This window comes from Condylura cristata, unplaced genomic scaffold, assembly GCF_000260355.1.
Source record: "Condylura cristata isolate star-nosed mole 26May11 unplaced genomic scaffold, ConCri1.0 scaffold00013, whole genome shotgun sequence".
Taxonomy (NCBI): Eukaryota; Metazoa; Chordata; class Mammalia; order Eulipotyphla; family Talpidae; genus Condylura; species Condylura cristata.
In genome coordinates, this window is record NW_004567114.1 from 37973781 (window position 1) to 37989831 (window position 16051).

The 16051-nt window shown below is 41.7% G+C and overlaps 1 protein-coding gene across 6 annotated transcripts in view; it reads left to right on the forward strand.

Annotated features, from left to right (window-relative positions):
- The window catches only part of TRIM9 (tripartite motif containing 9), a 100066-nt gene extending 86053 nt beyond the window's left edge, over positions 1-14013 (forward strand). The window contains exons 8-13 of one of the 6 annotated variants that reach the window (XM_012724641.1): positions 5185-5373; positions 7862-7903; positions 8314-8337; positions 9187-9490; positions 11775-11937; positions 13885-14013. In XM_012724641.1, the coding sequence (XP_012580095.1) occupies positions 5185-5373; positions 7862-7903; positions 8314-8337; positions 9187-9490; positions 11775-11937; positions 13885-13947 (785 nt within the window). In that variant the 3' untranslated portion in view covers positions 13948-14013. The remainder of the gene's footprint in view (positions 1-5184; positions 5374-7861; positions 7904-8313; positions 8338-9186; positions 9491-11774; positions 11938-13884) is intronic. The other 5 variants (XM_012724637.1, XM_012724638.1, XM_012724640.1 and 2 more) reach the window with 5 other exon arrangements.
- The last annotated feature ends 2038 nt before the right edge of the window (positions 14014-16051 follow it).

Below are 16051 nucleotides of genomic sequence, written 5' to 3' on the forward strand. Positions count from 1 at the left end.
ATATATATATATACTTAGCTTGGAAAATGTGCATTTCTAAGACAAAACCCTTAGGTAGATAAATCATACCTGAACAAATTTTGTTGTATTTTACAAAATCCTAAGTGTGACATTTAATACAAGCTTTCACAGCCCAGGAAGAAAAGGAATGCTTCATTCATTTTCATTTTATCAATATGTGTGATATGCCGGAGAATTTTCTGAATATTTCTATAAGCCTGAATTGGATCCAGACCTTATTTTTGGTTTGGGAGATATACTTTGCAATTGACACTCTGAAAAACAATGTAGTTCTTTTTACCTATTTGAAAAATAGGAATTTTTGGTTCTTCTGATGTTCGTTTCTTTAAATGCCAAGTGTTCTAAATTGGAGTAGAAAGCTTGCTGACTTAGTATACAATTGTCCCAGAGGCCATAAGAGGCTGTTTCATTTCTTCTTGTAAAAGGTTTTCAAAACACATTTGTTTCTTACTTCTCCACTGCAATTAGTGCCACACTTAAGGAAGCTTAAAATGCCACCTTTTGTTGCTAATTATGCACCAGTGGGATCTAATTGTGACTTTGGATGCCCTTACTAGATGGTTTATGGAAACTCAGCCTCCTTCATTATTTCTTTGTCTCTTTTAAAATCTTCCCAACGAAAGCAAATTATTTGACAGCTGGTTTATAATTGAACCCAAACTCATCTTTATCACCGCAAGTACAGTTCGTGGTGACATATCCGGCTTCGCTGTGCTCTGAATAAAGCCATCACATTCAACCAGCACTCAGAACAGCTTAGGTTAGGAAACTGTTTCCAGTGAGGTAGGAAGGTAACCCAGAATGCTACCAGGGCTCAAAGGAAGTGGATTGGTATACACTGTCATCAGGAATCTTTGCTATTCCTCTTTGAATTCTTTGTGGTGGCAATGATTGTGTTTTACACTTCTAAAACATTCTGTAGCCTCCATAGATAGCTTTAATATTGTTGGAATCAGTCAAGAAGTCCTACCCTTAGAAGTGCAGAGACAGGGCCCTCCCTGGTGGCACCACAGGTCAAAGCACAGCACTGCAAGCTAGTGGCAGCCGCTTCAGTGCAAGTTCAATCGCCGCCCCGGAGGTGACCCACATGGCGCGGCAGACCTCTCTCAACCTGCCTGCTGCTCCCCTCAGCAGTGTACTTCATCAGTCTGCCTGTTTGCTCCCCACTCTGTCTCTGGTGAATCCTCTCACCGCTCCTGCACCTCTGGCCTGCACCCCAGTTCTGTATGCATACATAAATATTTTTTTTAAAAAAAGAAGTGCAGAGCCAATCAATAAAATTAAGATATTCTCTATATTATGACCTTTCAGGGGTCATCTCTCCTGCCAGAATCATGTTTCCCAGCTGCTCAGTTATAATACGATGCCTGCCACAGTGTAGGTTTTAGTAAATGTCAGCTAATGAACAGATAAAAGAAATATACAGAAAGCCATACAGGGAGTACACACCACTTCTAGCCATTCTGTTTTCACCATGAACCCCAAAAGTCAAGAAATGGTAAGTGTTGGCCATCAGCCAATATTTCTTTGACAATTCTTGGTTGCTTATTGTAAGCAGAGATTTCAACTCCAAACTACAACCCATCCCAAATGCAAAGGGAAAGCAATCCAGAAAGAGCAAGTGAAAAACCATGGTGTTTGGCAGACAAAACTGATGGAAGAAAGCATATCTTGGCACATTTCCATTGGAAATACAGCCCCACCCCAGAATTATAGTATCATATAGTATAGTATCATCATCCCAGTGCTCATCTGCTACACTGTTTTTCCAGACTGTTCTCATTCAGTACAAGTCTTCAACAGGCAGGACCACTGCATGAGATGGAAGATGATAGAAAATTAAAAATCTTTTAAGGAGCTCCTTATCTTTCTCTAATGATCACTATGTTTAAAAGTAATACTAACCTAACGGTTTTGTTACCTATGACCCAAAACATAGCTCTGTATAATGTATTCTGAAAAAAAATAATAATCACCATCTCTTCATCTTGACTAGTAGAACATTAGTGACTATAAAGCTTTCTCCATATCTCAATAGGTGTTTTATAAAGGGGGGATGAGGAAGTGGAATGTACATTCTTCTCATATCTGTGGGCATCACACAGAATATACACTTGTGTATATGCTTAATATGAGTAAAATGTGATTGGCTACCAAGAAGTGGATATGCTATTCCTAATGTCTTAAATTCATATCTATGAACATGTCCAGAGAGGCATGATAAGAAGAACGAAGATCTGATATCCCTACCATAGAGTAAGTCTAAAAACAGATTCTATTTAGTCCAGAAAAGCAAGTTATAAGGGTATCAACAGCTACCTCAAAGTACTTGAAGAACTAATGATCTGTTCTGTGTGGCCCCAGTAACAATTCCTTAGGTAATGAGCAGAGCTCCCAGAGAGGTCTGTCCAGACCAATATGAGCAATAACTACAGTCCCAACTGGAGGGGCTGCCAAAGGTGAAGATCACCTCCAGCCAGTGAATATCAAGAGGGAACTTGATGATATCTCCTCACATATTACAGGGGACAGTGACTTCCTCTTAGATTCTTACAGTTCAAGATAATACTAAATGACATATAGGGCCAATTGGCACTAATCAACATTTGCACAACATGCCCATGGGAGAGGCATAAAGGGACTCTGGCTGGGGTTGGGAGGGAAGCACTCAAGCTCTTTGGAAATTTTTCATGACAAGGTAGGGCAGTTTCTTTTTTTCTTTCCTTCCTTCTTTCTTTTTTTCTTTTTAGGAGCTGCTTAGAAAAAAAAATAAAATGTGGTAAGAGGCCAGCTGGAAGGGTATGGGAGATTACAGGTCCGAAAAACTCAAAGGCAGAGACAAACTGGCTGGATAGTGTGGATATTAAATGTTTACCTGAATAGAGGGCATAATTCAAGAGAAGGGAATCAAGGAAAACTGGGCATCCTTTTGTGGATAGAAAAGCAATAACCATTTGAGTGTCACATTATTAATCCCATGAATAGCCATAGCTACCCTCAGCCCCCACCCCACTGAGTGGTGCCGTCACCATCTCTAAGTGCTTCTTCATGGTGCTGAGAATAGAAAAGGTGAGTATAATTCATAATGGTATTGTATATGCTCCCCAAGTTCTGTACATGTTTCTTCACTGGTTTTAAGGTGATTACTTGGGGATTCAATATACTATGAAATACATTTATATATACATATACGTGGATATGTATATATACATGTATCCTTTTTCTGACTACTGTCTATAAAAGAAGCCCATTTCATTTGCAGTGCTATGTTGTTATAGTTCAGGTTTTTTAAACTAAATTAAAAGCCTAATTTCCCTTTGAGACAATTATAATAAAAATCATTTCTGATTTACCATTTCTGAATGGACAAATGATCAAACATGCCAAGTCATCCAAACTATGTCAAGTTTAGGAAAAAGTAAAATGTATTATAATTATTGGAAATGGAGCCTTAACTCTGTAAATAGCTATTTCTTCTCCCTGAAACTAACTTACACTTTTCTTTAAAAAAAAAAAAGCAAACAGGGGCCTCCTTGGTGGCACAAAGGGTAGTCTCAGCACTATGAAGCTGTCAGCACAAGTTCAATCCCCTCCAAGGAATTAACCTACAGGGTGCAACATACCTCTCCTTTCTCACCTGCTGCTCCCCTCAGCAGTGCATATAAGTCAGACTACCTCTTCTGCTCCTCACTCTCTGTCTGATGAATCCTCTCACCTCCCCCACCTCTGGCCTACACCCCAGATTTTGTATGCAAAAATAAATAAACTTTTTTAAAAGCAAACAAAACTTCCCCTTTATATATCTAAAGTCTGAAAAGTTTGCTTTAATGGTGTCAGTTCAGAAATGAAAATAAGGATGACTCTTGAGTGCATTTACTTAAAATTTACCAATGAACTTGTTTTGACGTCTTCACATAGGACTATGTCTGCACACACACTTGCTCCAGTTGTTTTGTAGAACGTGCCCAGAAATAACATTTAAGTGGGTTTAGGGTGTGGGCAACCCAGAAGGACACATCAGAAAGTATTCCCAGTATTCCCAGGAACACTCTCTGGCCATCAAAACAAAATAATTTTTTCAACAAGAAGGAAGTTCCTTGGTGGTTTGAGATATAGACTATAACTATATCTTGTCATCTGTATTTGCTAAATAATTACTATCAAACTGAGTTCTAATAAGGCCCCAACTGGTAAAAAAATAAAATAACTAAGGTGATCTGCCTGGATCACCTTATGGCATAGAACCAACAATTGTTGACCTAAAGAGAAAGGAGTGAATTTAGAAGTAATTTTCAAAAAACTACTCACGAGTCCTTCTAAAACCAGATTAAGAATAATTGCAAGTCCTTCTTGATGTATAATAGCAGACTATAGTAGACTGTGGCATAATAGCAGTCTACTATTATCGTCTGCCATTATACCTGACAATGTGAAAATTAAGACCTTTTTGCCACCAATGCATATCACCCCTGCCTACAGTTTCTCTATTATTAGAAAAACCCAAGTGTTCACATGGCATCTCTAGCACTGATCTTGATTCAGACACAAAGACGAGGCCCTTGTCCTGACTGCTGGAGAGCCCTGTTTTTCCTCTCATTCCAAGAGTGTGCTAGTATAGAAAATCATCTCTTCCACTTAGAAATGGTAAAATAAATAAATAAATAAATAAATAAAATAAAGTAAAATAAGAAAAAGGAGAATATGGAACATCAAAAAAAGTTGTAAAAATCATCATCTACTAAACAGAAACCTTTCAAGGACCATTGTTACGCAGGTAGTAACTTCGGAGATTGCCAAAAGGGAGAAAGCAGATAAAGCATTACTGTCCTCTTGGTCATCGATGGGTAAACTTTCCAAATTCCACTCTAAGAATATTCCCTTTAACTAAAAGGCAACTTTCCAAAATGTTTTCTCTACCACTAAAACTTGGGCAGAAATGAAAACAGTCGTCTGTGCTATTTGAAGTGTCCTGTGGTCTTGGGTCCTGATACCTGACATGAATCCCCTCCCAGCACCACACCACTTTGGTTTAGTAAATGCCTGTGGCACCTGTGGGATTGGGCGAGACTTTGTGCAAATGCATTGATAAGGCAGATTTTGGGGGACCCTGCATGGGGAAGCAGCAGATTTCTGATCTCTAGTTTGCATTGATCTTACATTTAGACACAGACTCAGAAGAACAGACACTCCCTTTTCCAGTGCCTTCGGAAAGATTGCCGCTCCGTAGAATGAGTCCTTTCTCCTCCACCCTTAATCTACAACCCAGCTTCCCCGGGAGATCCTACTTTGATTTGCGGTCCTCACCCCACCAGCTGAGTTTGCATTCCTCTTTACAGTCTCTCAATGCACCCGGTGAGCTGAGCTCCTCTGACCGTTACTCTTGATCTCTGTGCCTTGAAGGCATCCCTGAAATACCTGTTTTGTTCTTGCCATTTATGTGCTTGGAGCGAGCCATGAGCCAGTCTCTGTGTCTGTGGCCTGCTTCTGGTATGGGGAACATTTGGATGATGGAGCTTCTTGGCATTCCTGTTTGTGTGGTGTGAGGACCAACCATTGAGCTGTGGTCAGTGTGTAATGGCATTGAAAAGTGATGAGTGAAGTTGTTCTTTTTGCACAAGCTGGTAGCACCATGGATGACCTGCTGTCATCACATGCAGTGGCACAGCACGGCAACAGTATTGGCTGACTGGAGGCTGGGGTCTTAGTTTTGGAGGTTTGCACACCTGCTGTATCCAGGAAACCAGCTGTGCCTGGGAGACTGGATCAGTGCAACTAGCCAGAGTTGTCTGATTAAACATAGACTCAAGAGATCTTTACTGGAAAAAAAAAAAAAATCAAGTCAAAGTCAAAATGCACCAAGAGCAGAATACATCCTACAAGGAAGGTGAACCAAGCAGAAAGTGAGAGTATTTTCTGCAAAAGCCTGTGCTCATTGTAGGACAGTTGGGCTCAGGACTGATTTTTATCCAAGCAAAAGGGAGCAAATTAGAAGCCCTTAACCTGACTGACACCCAAAGAGTCTTGTCATCAGAGAGTCTGGCCTTCTTGAAGTTCCCCATGGCCAAGTGGGGCATGACAGGACTTTCAGCTGATTTCAGGGAAGCCAGACTTGTGTTACTGTGCCGTGAACTCTGTCTAGCAAATAGAATCTGGAAAGATCTCAGATGCAGACCTATTTGATCTCTTTAGGACTATATTGTAATCACGGAAACACATGATGCACATTTCACATTTCCAAAGGTTTCTTTTGCTTTTTATGTTATTCTTTTTGCTCATCCCACATTCTGGAATGAAGAAGGCCACAGCATGACAGTGCAAAAAGGATGCAGGGACTTCAAGCTCTCTTTAAAATGACATCTTTTCTTTGTGCTTTTATGTTTCTTCCTGTTTTCTCTGTGCACTACTACTGGCTTTCAAACATGCTTTGTTATGAACTCTTTGCTCTTGTGTCTAATGTACTGATATATTGTTATGGTCTTTGTAATGTACAATGTCTCAAGAATAAAATGAAACCTGGATTTGGGGTATTTGATAGCTGTGTTGGACAGCATTGTTCTAGTTGTATTATTAACTCTTACATGTATAATGGTGTGTTTAAAGTAGTATAAAGAGAGTTCAGAAAACTTGTTTTGAAAAAGATTTTCACCAGGCATGATTCATTTAAAATTTTAAAAAGCCCTACTCAAATTCGATAGATTTATTTCCAAAGCTGCATATAAGATTCATTTTAAAACTCCGTGTATTCCAAACTCACTGAGCTCTAACCCATCAATAGGAATTAAGTGATAGGAACCAAACAGAGTTGGGAGGAAATGATCCATTTATATGTGAATTACCCCAGAGTAAAATAACCAAAAGTCAATCCATCACCTTCAAATTTCTGTTTATCTCAAGTGTTAGTCCTTTAGCAATGTGCTATCTTAATCCTCCTAAAATTCTTTTATACTCAATGTATTACCTTTCAGTTGTTTTAGAAATTAGCATATAAGGACCTTGTAAGTCCAAAAATTAATCAATTCTTTCTCTGTTCTTTAGTGCTCATCAAAAACATTTTCCAAATCAATTCCAGATATCACTTGAAACTGTCGTTCACACATCTTTGAACATGTTCAGGCAGTTTCCTCCACCCCATGTAACTCCTGACAGGTGGGGTCCTGACAGGTGGGGTATCCCAAAGAATTGAAAATTTCCTCGATGATTCTAATCTCCAAACATCCCATCCCTGCCAACCCCCTGGCACTTCTCTTCCTTAGGTGAGAAGTATTACAGTAGTAAAACATCTAAGGAGATGAGGTCATTTGTGTTTGTCCTACACTTAACTCCTGATATTACTAACAGTTATCAGATGTATTGATTAATACACAGATTACACATTTAGTTATATTTGTATCATTTAACGTGGGCCCAAGTCACAACAAAGGCTTTCTGGCATACGCAGAGTGAGCAATGCATGGAATAGTGGAGCAGAGTTTTATCAAGATCCTGTGATTTTTCCATTTCAATTGGATGAATTTTTCTCATTTGTAAACCGTAAGCCTTGTTAACATGAGAATTTTAGTGGGAAAGATTGAAGTTAGAAGTCGATGAAAATTTAAGTTATGCAGTCTATGATCAATTGGAAGAGGGTGTATTGAATGAGGAGAAAAAGATGTACTTTTCATTTTGAAAGAACAGAGAAGCAATCTTTCCTCAACAATGTAAATTAACATAAAAAAGGGCTTTAGTTTTTTATGAGTCAGGCCTCGGTGACTCTACTCAGCTGGTGCTTTAAAGTGTATACAGTAATTTTTATCAACTTGGATGTTGTTTCATAGCTTTGATGTGTAGTATCTCTTTATAGGATGCAATTTTGAGCCACAATCTGCACCTTACTCGCAATTAGGCAAGTATACCTATTGTAACTGTTCCCTTTACTTATGTGATTGGTATGCCCGTTTTCCTTCAAAAAATAAATGGCAGCAGCTTATTTTATGTCAACAATGTTGTCTAATTGTCATTCTAACAGTTACTCAAATACTTAGAAAAGTGGAAAAGATACCTGTAGGTTTAAATTTTATACCACGAAGATCAGCTCCCCCACCCCATTGTCTTATATACATCAATGAATGTGAAGCGCGCTGTTGAGCGGGAAGTGTGGGTAAAAGTCCAAGTCTACCAATATTGTAGTGTGTGTAGCATTTTAAATTGAGTCCTTTTTTTGGTTTTAGTCTATCCAAATAGACATGTTTTCTTATCAATGTCAATTTTGCTTCCTATTTCTCTCTCCCATGCCTTTCACTGGAATGACAACAGTTGACATTAAAAAGCTGTTGGCAGGTATGGAATAACCTTATTCTGTTGCAAATAGCGGAGACCAAAGTGCATGTGAGGTGACTTAGAGGTTCAATAATTCAGCAGTCACATCTCTCGGGAGTGTGGGGAGGGTAGGAGGCATTAAGGACCAGGGTATGAGAATGTACACCAAGACCTCATTCCATTTGCACTAATGTCCAAAGCACCTATTGCTCCAGCAACATCTTTGACATGTTAGTTGTAGGAGAAATGCACAAACTGTTTTTAAGTTAGATGAAGGAAGCATCCTGTCTTGCATCCAAGTCACATCACTCATGAAAACGAGTCTATGTTGCTGATAGCTTCACAGCTTTTGAACTTGCTGTAGCACTAAGGAAAATTTCAAAATGACTAGATGTTAGCACTTCTGCCAGAGGAATATTTCCTGATTTCACTCCGTGTGTTTTATCCCTCCTCCATCTAGGACTGTAGATCCTAGCCTCCCCGCCTCAGGGTTACACAGGCCTCTTAGCACATCCCTCTCCCTTTATGTCCCTGGTGTACTGTCCTGCCAGTCACCAGGTGAAGGGACTTGCACCTTCCAAAATCGATGCCACTTCACTCCCGGATCAACTGGTTGGGAGTGCAGTCTAAGCCAGGTAACCCCTGCTGAATCGGTCGTGTGTCCTCCGTCTGCTTCTGAGAGCAGAGAATACCAGCTCCCAGGACGTGCCCCCGGAGTGCTCACTCATGGCCCCTTCTGGCCCTGGACGTTTCCTTCCTGCATGGCAGCATGAAAATGGGACACAAGGCTCCTCACCCACCCAGGAGTGCGTGCGGCGTTGAACTCCTTAGGTCCCTCTCAATAACCCCATTCACCTCTATTGTTCCCAGTGGCCTGGTTTGCTTTCGACCCTGGCTCGGCGCATTCAGACATCATCTTCTCCAATGACAACCTGACCGTGACATGCAGTAGCTACGATGACCGGGTGGTGCTGGGCAAGACCGGCTTCTCCAAGGGCGTCCACTACTGGGAGCTTACTGTGGATCGCTATGACAACCACCCTGACCCTGCCTTCGGCGTGGCTCGCATGGATGTCATGAAGGATGTGATGTTAGGGAAGGACGACAAAGCGTGGGCAATGTATGTGGACAATAACCGGAGCTGGTTCATGCACAACAACTCGCACACCAACAGGTACCCTGCAGCCCCCCCAACCAAGCCTTCTTCACGTTGGCTTCCGGTCAAGAATGAGAGCCCCAGTTCCAACGCCTATTAAAGAGACACATTCAGGAAGCTGGGCAGGCTACCTTCATTAACTCAGGAGTTCTATGACCAATAGCTAGGTCCAGCCTGCTTTAATTTGGTTTATTTATTGATTTATTTGCTGTGTTCCACCATGGCTGGAAACCAAGAATCCCTATGCATAGAGAGGGTTTGAACACCCCAGACATCCAACTTACCAGAAAAGTACTTTTACACAAGTTACTTAGTTTTACTAAACCAATATCTCCAAATTGACCAAATTAGGACATCAATATTTGCCTTGTTGGAATGTTCTCAGGATGAAATGAGATGTGCAGAAATGCCTCCTCAGATCGGAAACGCATGAAAATAGAAGCCATTGTTCTTATTATGATTGTTATGAATGCCACGCTCAGGATAGAAGCCTCCTTAAACTCAACCTTATGAAAGCCAGTGGGGGTTAATTTATACTTAAAATACGCTCTTATTATTGTCTGACTTCAGCACTCTCAGACTGCTGAGGAAAGAGAACACAATCATCTTCTTAGGTCTTTCTGCAAAGGTTTTCCTTATGCTTACCACCCCCATGTAGATGATTAGAATGTCATTCAGACTGGACATTTTCCCTAGACTTCCTTTTTTATTTGGTTTGTGTTTTCCTCCTGAAATGTATATTCAAAAGTGTCCTAGGTTCCTTCACAAACCTTGGTCCACCTTAATCTCAACAATTTCCCCAGGATACATTCTCATGGTGGTATGAGGGGGGAGGAAATACAGTTCTATTTAGACAGTTCAAACAGAAAATGAATAGGGCAGTAGGAAGATAATGAGCTTCACTCCACTTTTTTGAAGTGATGACCGCTGTCCCTCTTCTAGCGAGCAGGGCTTCCAGGGTCCCCATTTCCTGTTCCCTTAGATATTTTCTACACATCTCTATTCAAGTGTGTATTAAATGCTACTCCCTGAAGTGACCAGGATACCATTCAACTCGGTGACAGGCCTACCAGATGCAGATGTGCAGTTATCTTCAGGGGCTCACACCTGGGGGAGCCCCTGATGCCACCACACATGTGCCATGCTTACCTTCCCCTTCCAGCCTCTTTATGTTGTTGGAGAGAAAGAGTGAAGCATAACACAACTGTCACACTAGGCAGAAAAACACATTCTTAATTTTGAACGTGCCTGCTTGCATGCAAACTGCCTGTCACTTGTGCTGTCATTGTTGATGCTGTGAATTAGCAAGATGCAACGTAAAAACCTGTTCTTACCAGCTATGTACAGTCTGTGTTCTGCATGCCGGGGAAAAGCACAGCATTCTGAGATTTCTTTGCTCTGCTGAGATGAGGATGAAGTTCAATATTGCTAGATTTCAAAGAGGTGAAAAAAGACAAATCTGTTCATCTATCCTTTTTGGTTTTGTGAAACCATCAATTGAAGCATAAGACACAATTCTTTGTAAAACAACATCCGAATGCAGGATGTTTGAAATCACTCCATCCCCTACAGTATGATTGTTTCATTTACAGGGGAAGAAGCCTCTTCTTCAATGCTGCCATTATATAGAGAACTTCCAACTTCTTCATTGAAACTCAACATGCCAAAATTTGCCATCTTTCTGGGATGAGTTTTTCTATCTAATGGCTAACAGAAGCCCCCAAATCCAAAGTTTCACATTCTTTTGGCTCAATTTAAATGCTTCTTTATTTTGACTTTCAAATTAAATCATTTGTTTTAAAGATATTTAATTCACACTATTTGTGCAAAGCGTGCAACATAGCTATAGGCAGAGTCTGAAAGCCCAAGGGCTATTTATATATTTTTGTCTTTTATTCTCTTCTACTGCTGATGTCTAGTGGTAGAAAGCCCATCTGAATGAGCTCACTCTCAGCAACAGCAGACCCACGGGGTTGTGCCTGCCATTCTCAACATGCGGCAACACCTCCTCTAAGAGAGTGAAAATTGGTTTGGGGGTGCAGACAAGCAAAAAACCATACTCTTTTCATGGGTAAAGCACAGTTATGCATACAGCACATAAAACAGATATACCATATCTGAGGTGTTAAAACTTTGTGTCGGGGATGGGGGAGTAACTAGAAGGAAAAAATATATATTTCAAAAGGCTCCTAGGATGGGGGAGGATTGCTTTAAGCAGGTTGAGAAACATGATTTAACCATACAAGAAAGAGAACGTCTAGAATAACAGCCAACTAAAACCTAACTGTTTTTTTCCCCACAGAACTGAGGGAGGGATCAGCAAGGGGGCCACAATTGGGGTCCTCCTCGACCTAAATCGAAAAACATTGACATTTTTTATCAACGATGAACAGCAAGGGCCCATAGCATTTGAGAACGTGGAGGGCATGTTCTTCCCAGCAGTCAGCCTGAACAGGAACGTGCAGGTAAGCACTGGCCCCCCGGTGGGAAGCGCCAGCTTCTGCTGCCTCTGCTGAAAGGCTGTGTGGGTGGTGAATCAGTTCATGAGAGAGGGAGCCCCATGGAAAGCCCAGACTGAGCCATGAGGAGGAAGGAAAGAGGTTAACGCTGGCCAGTATTCCATACCCGCCTAAGCCCTTTATACTGGATGCAATCTAGAAAAAAGCAAGTGAGAAAGCAATTCACTTCATGCTTTGCTGATGATTATCCGTCAGAGCCCTAGTTTCATCGCTAATGGAAATGAACCGCTTGAACGCACTGGCATGAAAACAAAGGAAGTGAGTGACTTAGCAAAGCTCCATGAATGCCTGGGCAGTGAAGGTGTCAGGCTGAAGTATTAGCCCCATTATCAGAGATTTCTGCATTCTTACACTGCTTAACTAGGGGCTCCAGGGATGGAAAACACAGAACCTGCTTATGAATTAGTTAATTATGATGTATTGTAGATAGAAAACAACAGTTCTCATGTTTTGAACAAATACCTGTTGATGTCTTTAACACGCAAGCACTGATATGCATATTTAGAGAAAACACAACTTTACAAGTATGGCTTCGTACCGTTTACATGCTAGTTACAGGAGACAAATAGTAAATAACAAATGCAATTGCTAAATTAATTATATAGTACATTAGAAGGCAACTAATTCATGCAATGGAGAAAAGACCAAGGAAGCGTTGAGGAGACCCAGAGTGCCAGGCTGAGGGGCAGTGACGGTCTGAAATAGGGAGGGCATTCATGGCATCTGAGCCTTGAAAGAGGTGAAGGAATAATCTGCGTGGAGGTTTCCAGCAGGGGATCAGTCTAGGCAAAATATCCAAGGCGAGGAAGGGTCAAGCAGCAGTGCTAGGACAGCGGAGGAAGCAGTGGAGAGAGGGTCAGAGTCATGAGGAAGGGACAAGGGCCTCAGGCTTCCATGTCCTCTTGAGCTGGGCCTCTGACTCTTAGCTGTGAACCTCACTGAGCAATGAAATTCTTAAGCTAAGAGGCTTGAGACTCTGAACGACTGCTCTATTGAGAATCACAGATTTGGAAGCCATTCCCTAAAGTCTCTGTTGCTTCTTAGTACATACAGGAAAAGTGATGACAGCCCACTGACTTCCGCCCTTGTCTCTTCCAGCAACTAGATTAGGTTTTGTGGGAGGCTGAAATCTAACCTATTACAGTTCATCCCCTGCATTGACAGAAAAAGAGAAACTCACAAATGGCCTAGAAACGAGTCTGAGAAAAACCTCAGCGTTTTCCACATTTTCAGTTTTCCTTCCAAAGAATGTCATACTTGGTGCTCTTAGGGGGATCCAGGACATTCTGAGTATCTTTAAGTAAGGGCTGTTGGTGAACACAGGGACAAGAAGGGGCAAAATGGCAGAACACCACCAAGTGGTTCTAGTCGTGCTGAACAGACAAGAGTGAAATTGTGCATGTGTCCATGACCAGGACTTCCTCATAATCAGCAACCACCTAAGCAACCCCCAAATAAAAGGGGTGCCCTAGTTTAAATAACCACTGGAGGAGTCATAAGGGCAGCACTGCCTCTGCTCATCTCTGGCCATGGAATGGGTAGTGATCGCTGCAACGTGGCAGGCAGTCTGCTTCCTGCACATCACTGCCTGTGTCTTCAGTCAGACGTGATACTAGCTCCTGGAACCCCTAAAAGAGGCAGTGAAAGTGAGCGATATCACCAAGGTGACCTGGACTGGGGAGCCCACCATGGTGGCCAGGCTCTTAGCACAGGCAGAATTCTTCTAGAACTCTCTTCAACATCTGTGTCAAAGGGGAGGGAATGAGCCCCCCTTTGAGTTAGGAGTATACCTTCTGTGCGTTGGGGGGTGTGGGGGGGGGCGGGGAGTACTGGGACTTCCTGCGGTGCCGCCAGGACTCACGAAGTCCCAGTACTCACGGTCTCTTCCTCCAGGTCACGCTTCACACCGGGCTCCCAGTCCCTGACTTCTACTCCAGCAGAGCCTCAATAGCTTAAGGATGTCCGTGGAGACACCAGCTGCCTGTTCTGACCTCCACCTACAGCGACAGCAAGGTCCTCCGCTGGTGCTGGTGCCCGGGATGACTGGGAGCTGGAAGGAGCGGGGGAAGGAGGAGCCAGAAGCTGGTCCTTACGGTCTTCACACCCGGCTCTGCCTTTTCCCCTCCAACTCTCCACTGCATCTTGCCTGCAGCCCCTTCCACCTCGGGCAGTTCTAACCAACACTAACCTAGGCAGCCCACCGAGTCACTTCATTTCACTCCCAGATTTTGTTTTTATTTAACGTAAGTTTTTACGTAGAGGAGTTATATTTTGTTTCTTTCTGATCATGTACTGGCAACTTACTGAACTGCAACTGCCAACAGAAAATTCTCCTGATAACTTTTTTCTTAAGCTGTCTGCACAACAAGATTATAGGGAAAAGGAGGGCACAAGGAGCTGAATTTGGATCCTGCAGACTGTTTACCTCCCAGACTGTTCTTGCCCTGTGCCCTCCCATGCAGTACAGGTGGCACTGGAAGCTTCACCATCTAGCGAAGCACAACTACACCATCACACAAAGGTTCACAGCAGGGTAGGCTCATTAGGACAGGCCAGAACACCCAGTCACTGAATCAAATCGCAAATTCTCCAGACACAGGCAGACCAGGGACCTAACGAGTTGGTACACTTATTTTAAACAAGTCTTTCATTGAGAACCTACCATGGACCAGGCACTATTCTAGACACAGAGACATAATGGTAAATACACAGGTGTGGTCTGACCCTCCTGGAGTTTATGTGCTCCTAGGAGAACAAACAAAAAAAGACAAATTGCTCATGAGCTTTAGAAAGCCAATAAACAGAGGCGAAGAGGCTCACTGGCAAGATCTTTCAGATTCCTTAGCAGGATGCTAAAAATCCATGCATTCTGGCCACTTCACAGAAATGAACCAACTCAATGCCTTTCAACCACACTATTTTGATTATTGGCCTTGCTGCTATCCATCACAGAGCCTTTCTTTGATAGTAGTGATGTCGGCATTCTTGTTTGTTAGTGCTGCAGTGATCCTAAGCCTTAAAAATGGATATAAAAAAAAAATTACTGACCAGAGGGAAAGACCCCACTCAGTAATGGAGGATCTGAAGTTGCAGCATTCATATTCTCAGGATAAACATGCTTGTCTCCATGAACACTACCTGCGCCTGTTATAAATGCAAAATCCATCCACTCTGCTGCCACTCACAATCTAACTTTCTGGAGTAGCTCAAATAGTGTTTGGAAGAAACTGCAATTGTGATGTTGTTATGACTGATAACAGAAGAGTGATGCTTAGTCCTATCTAGAGAGAAACTTATGTAAATTACCCTTCAGATTTTTTTAGTTTGACATGAAGTTTTAGGAAAAAAACATGAAGTTTTAGGACCTGGATAAAGGTTCTGATTAGTTGTTTAAACATCTTTCCAGTGAGCCAAGAAATCTACCAGGAATAAAAAGAATAACAAATAAAGGAGCAGATGTAGAGTGAGAAAGCTAATACATTAAAGTTTTGGCAAAAAGTGATGTATGTAAATAGCTAACACTTTACTTTTGTGCTTACTTTATTTAGACTATTTCTCCATTATGGTGTTTTCTAGTTAAGTGTACCTAATTTATTGAATGGGTGCTATCCTGTCTATGTCTGTCTTGGTTTTTCTTGGCTACAGAAAAACTCTGTTGCAGGACAACACTAGTTTGATATTTGATTTACTCTCCAATGAGACTCGATGGCTGGGCCGCGGTAGACTCATAGTTACTCTTTCTATATTAGGTTCATCCAGCTAATTAGATTTCCAGTGACTTGTAACATGTAGTTTACACAGAATTGCAATTATAGATGCATACAGCTACTGTACTAGGAAAACTTGATATTTCCAGTGTGCCAATAAATGATTTTTATGAGAGAACATCATATGTCTCTTTAGCATTCTTTGCCTATTTGGAGGCGATAATTCACCTTTATCATAACAATGGGTAACTGGAAAGTCCTCTGTTTCTGGACTGTATTTTTAACCTAGTAGTTAAAGAGTTAATACTGAGAAATCATCTGAGATAAATGAGAGTCCTGATTGTTCCTTCTGT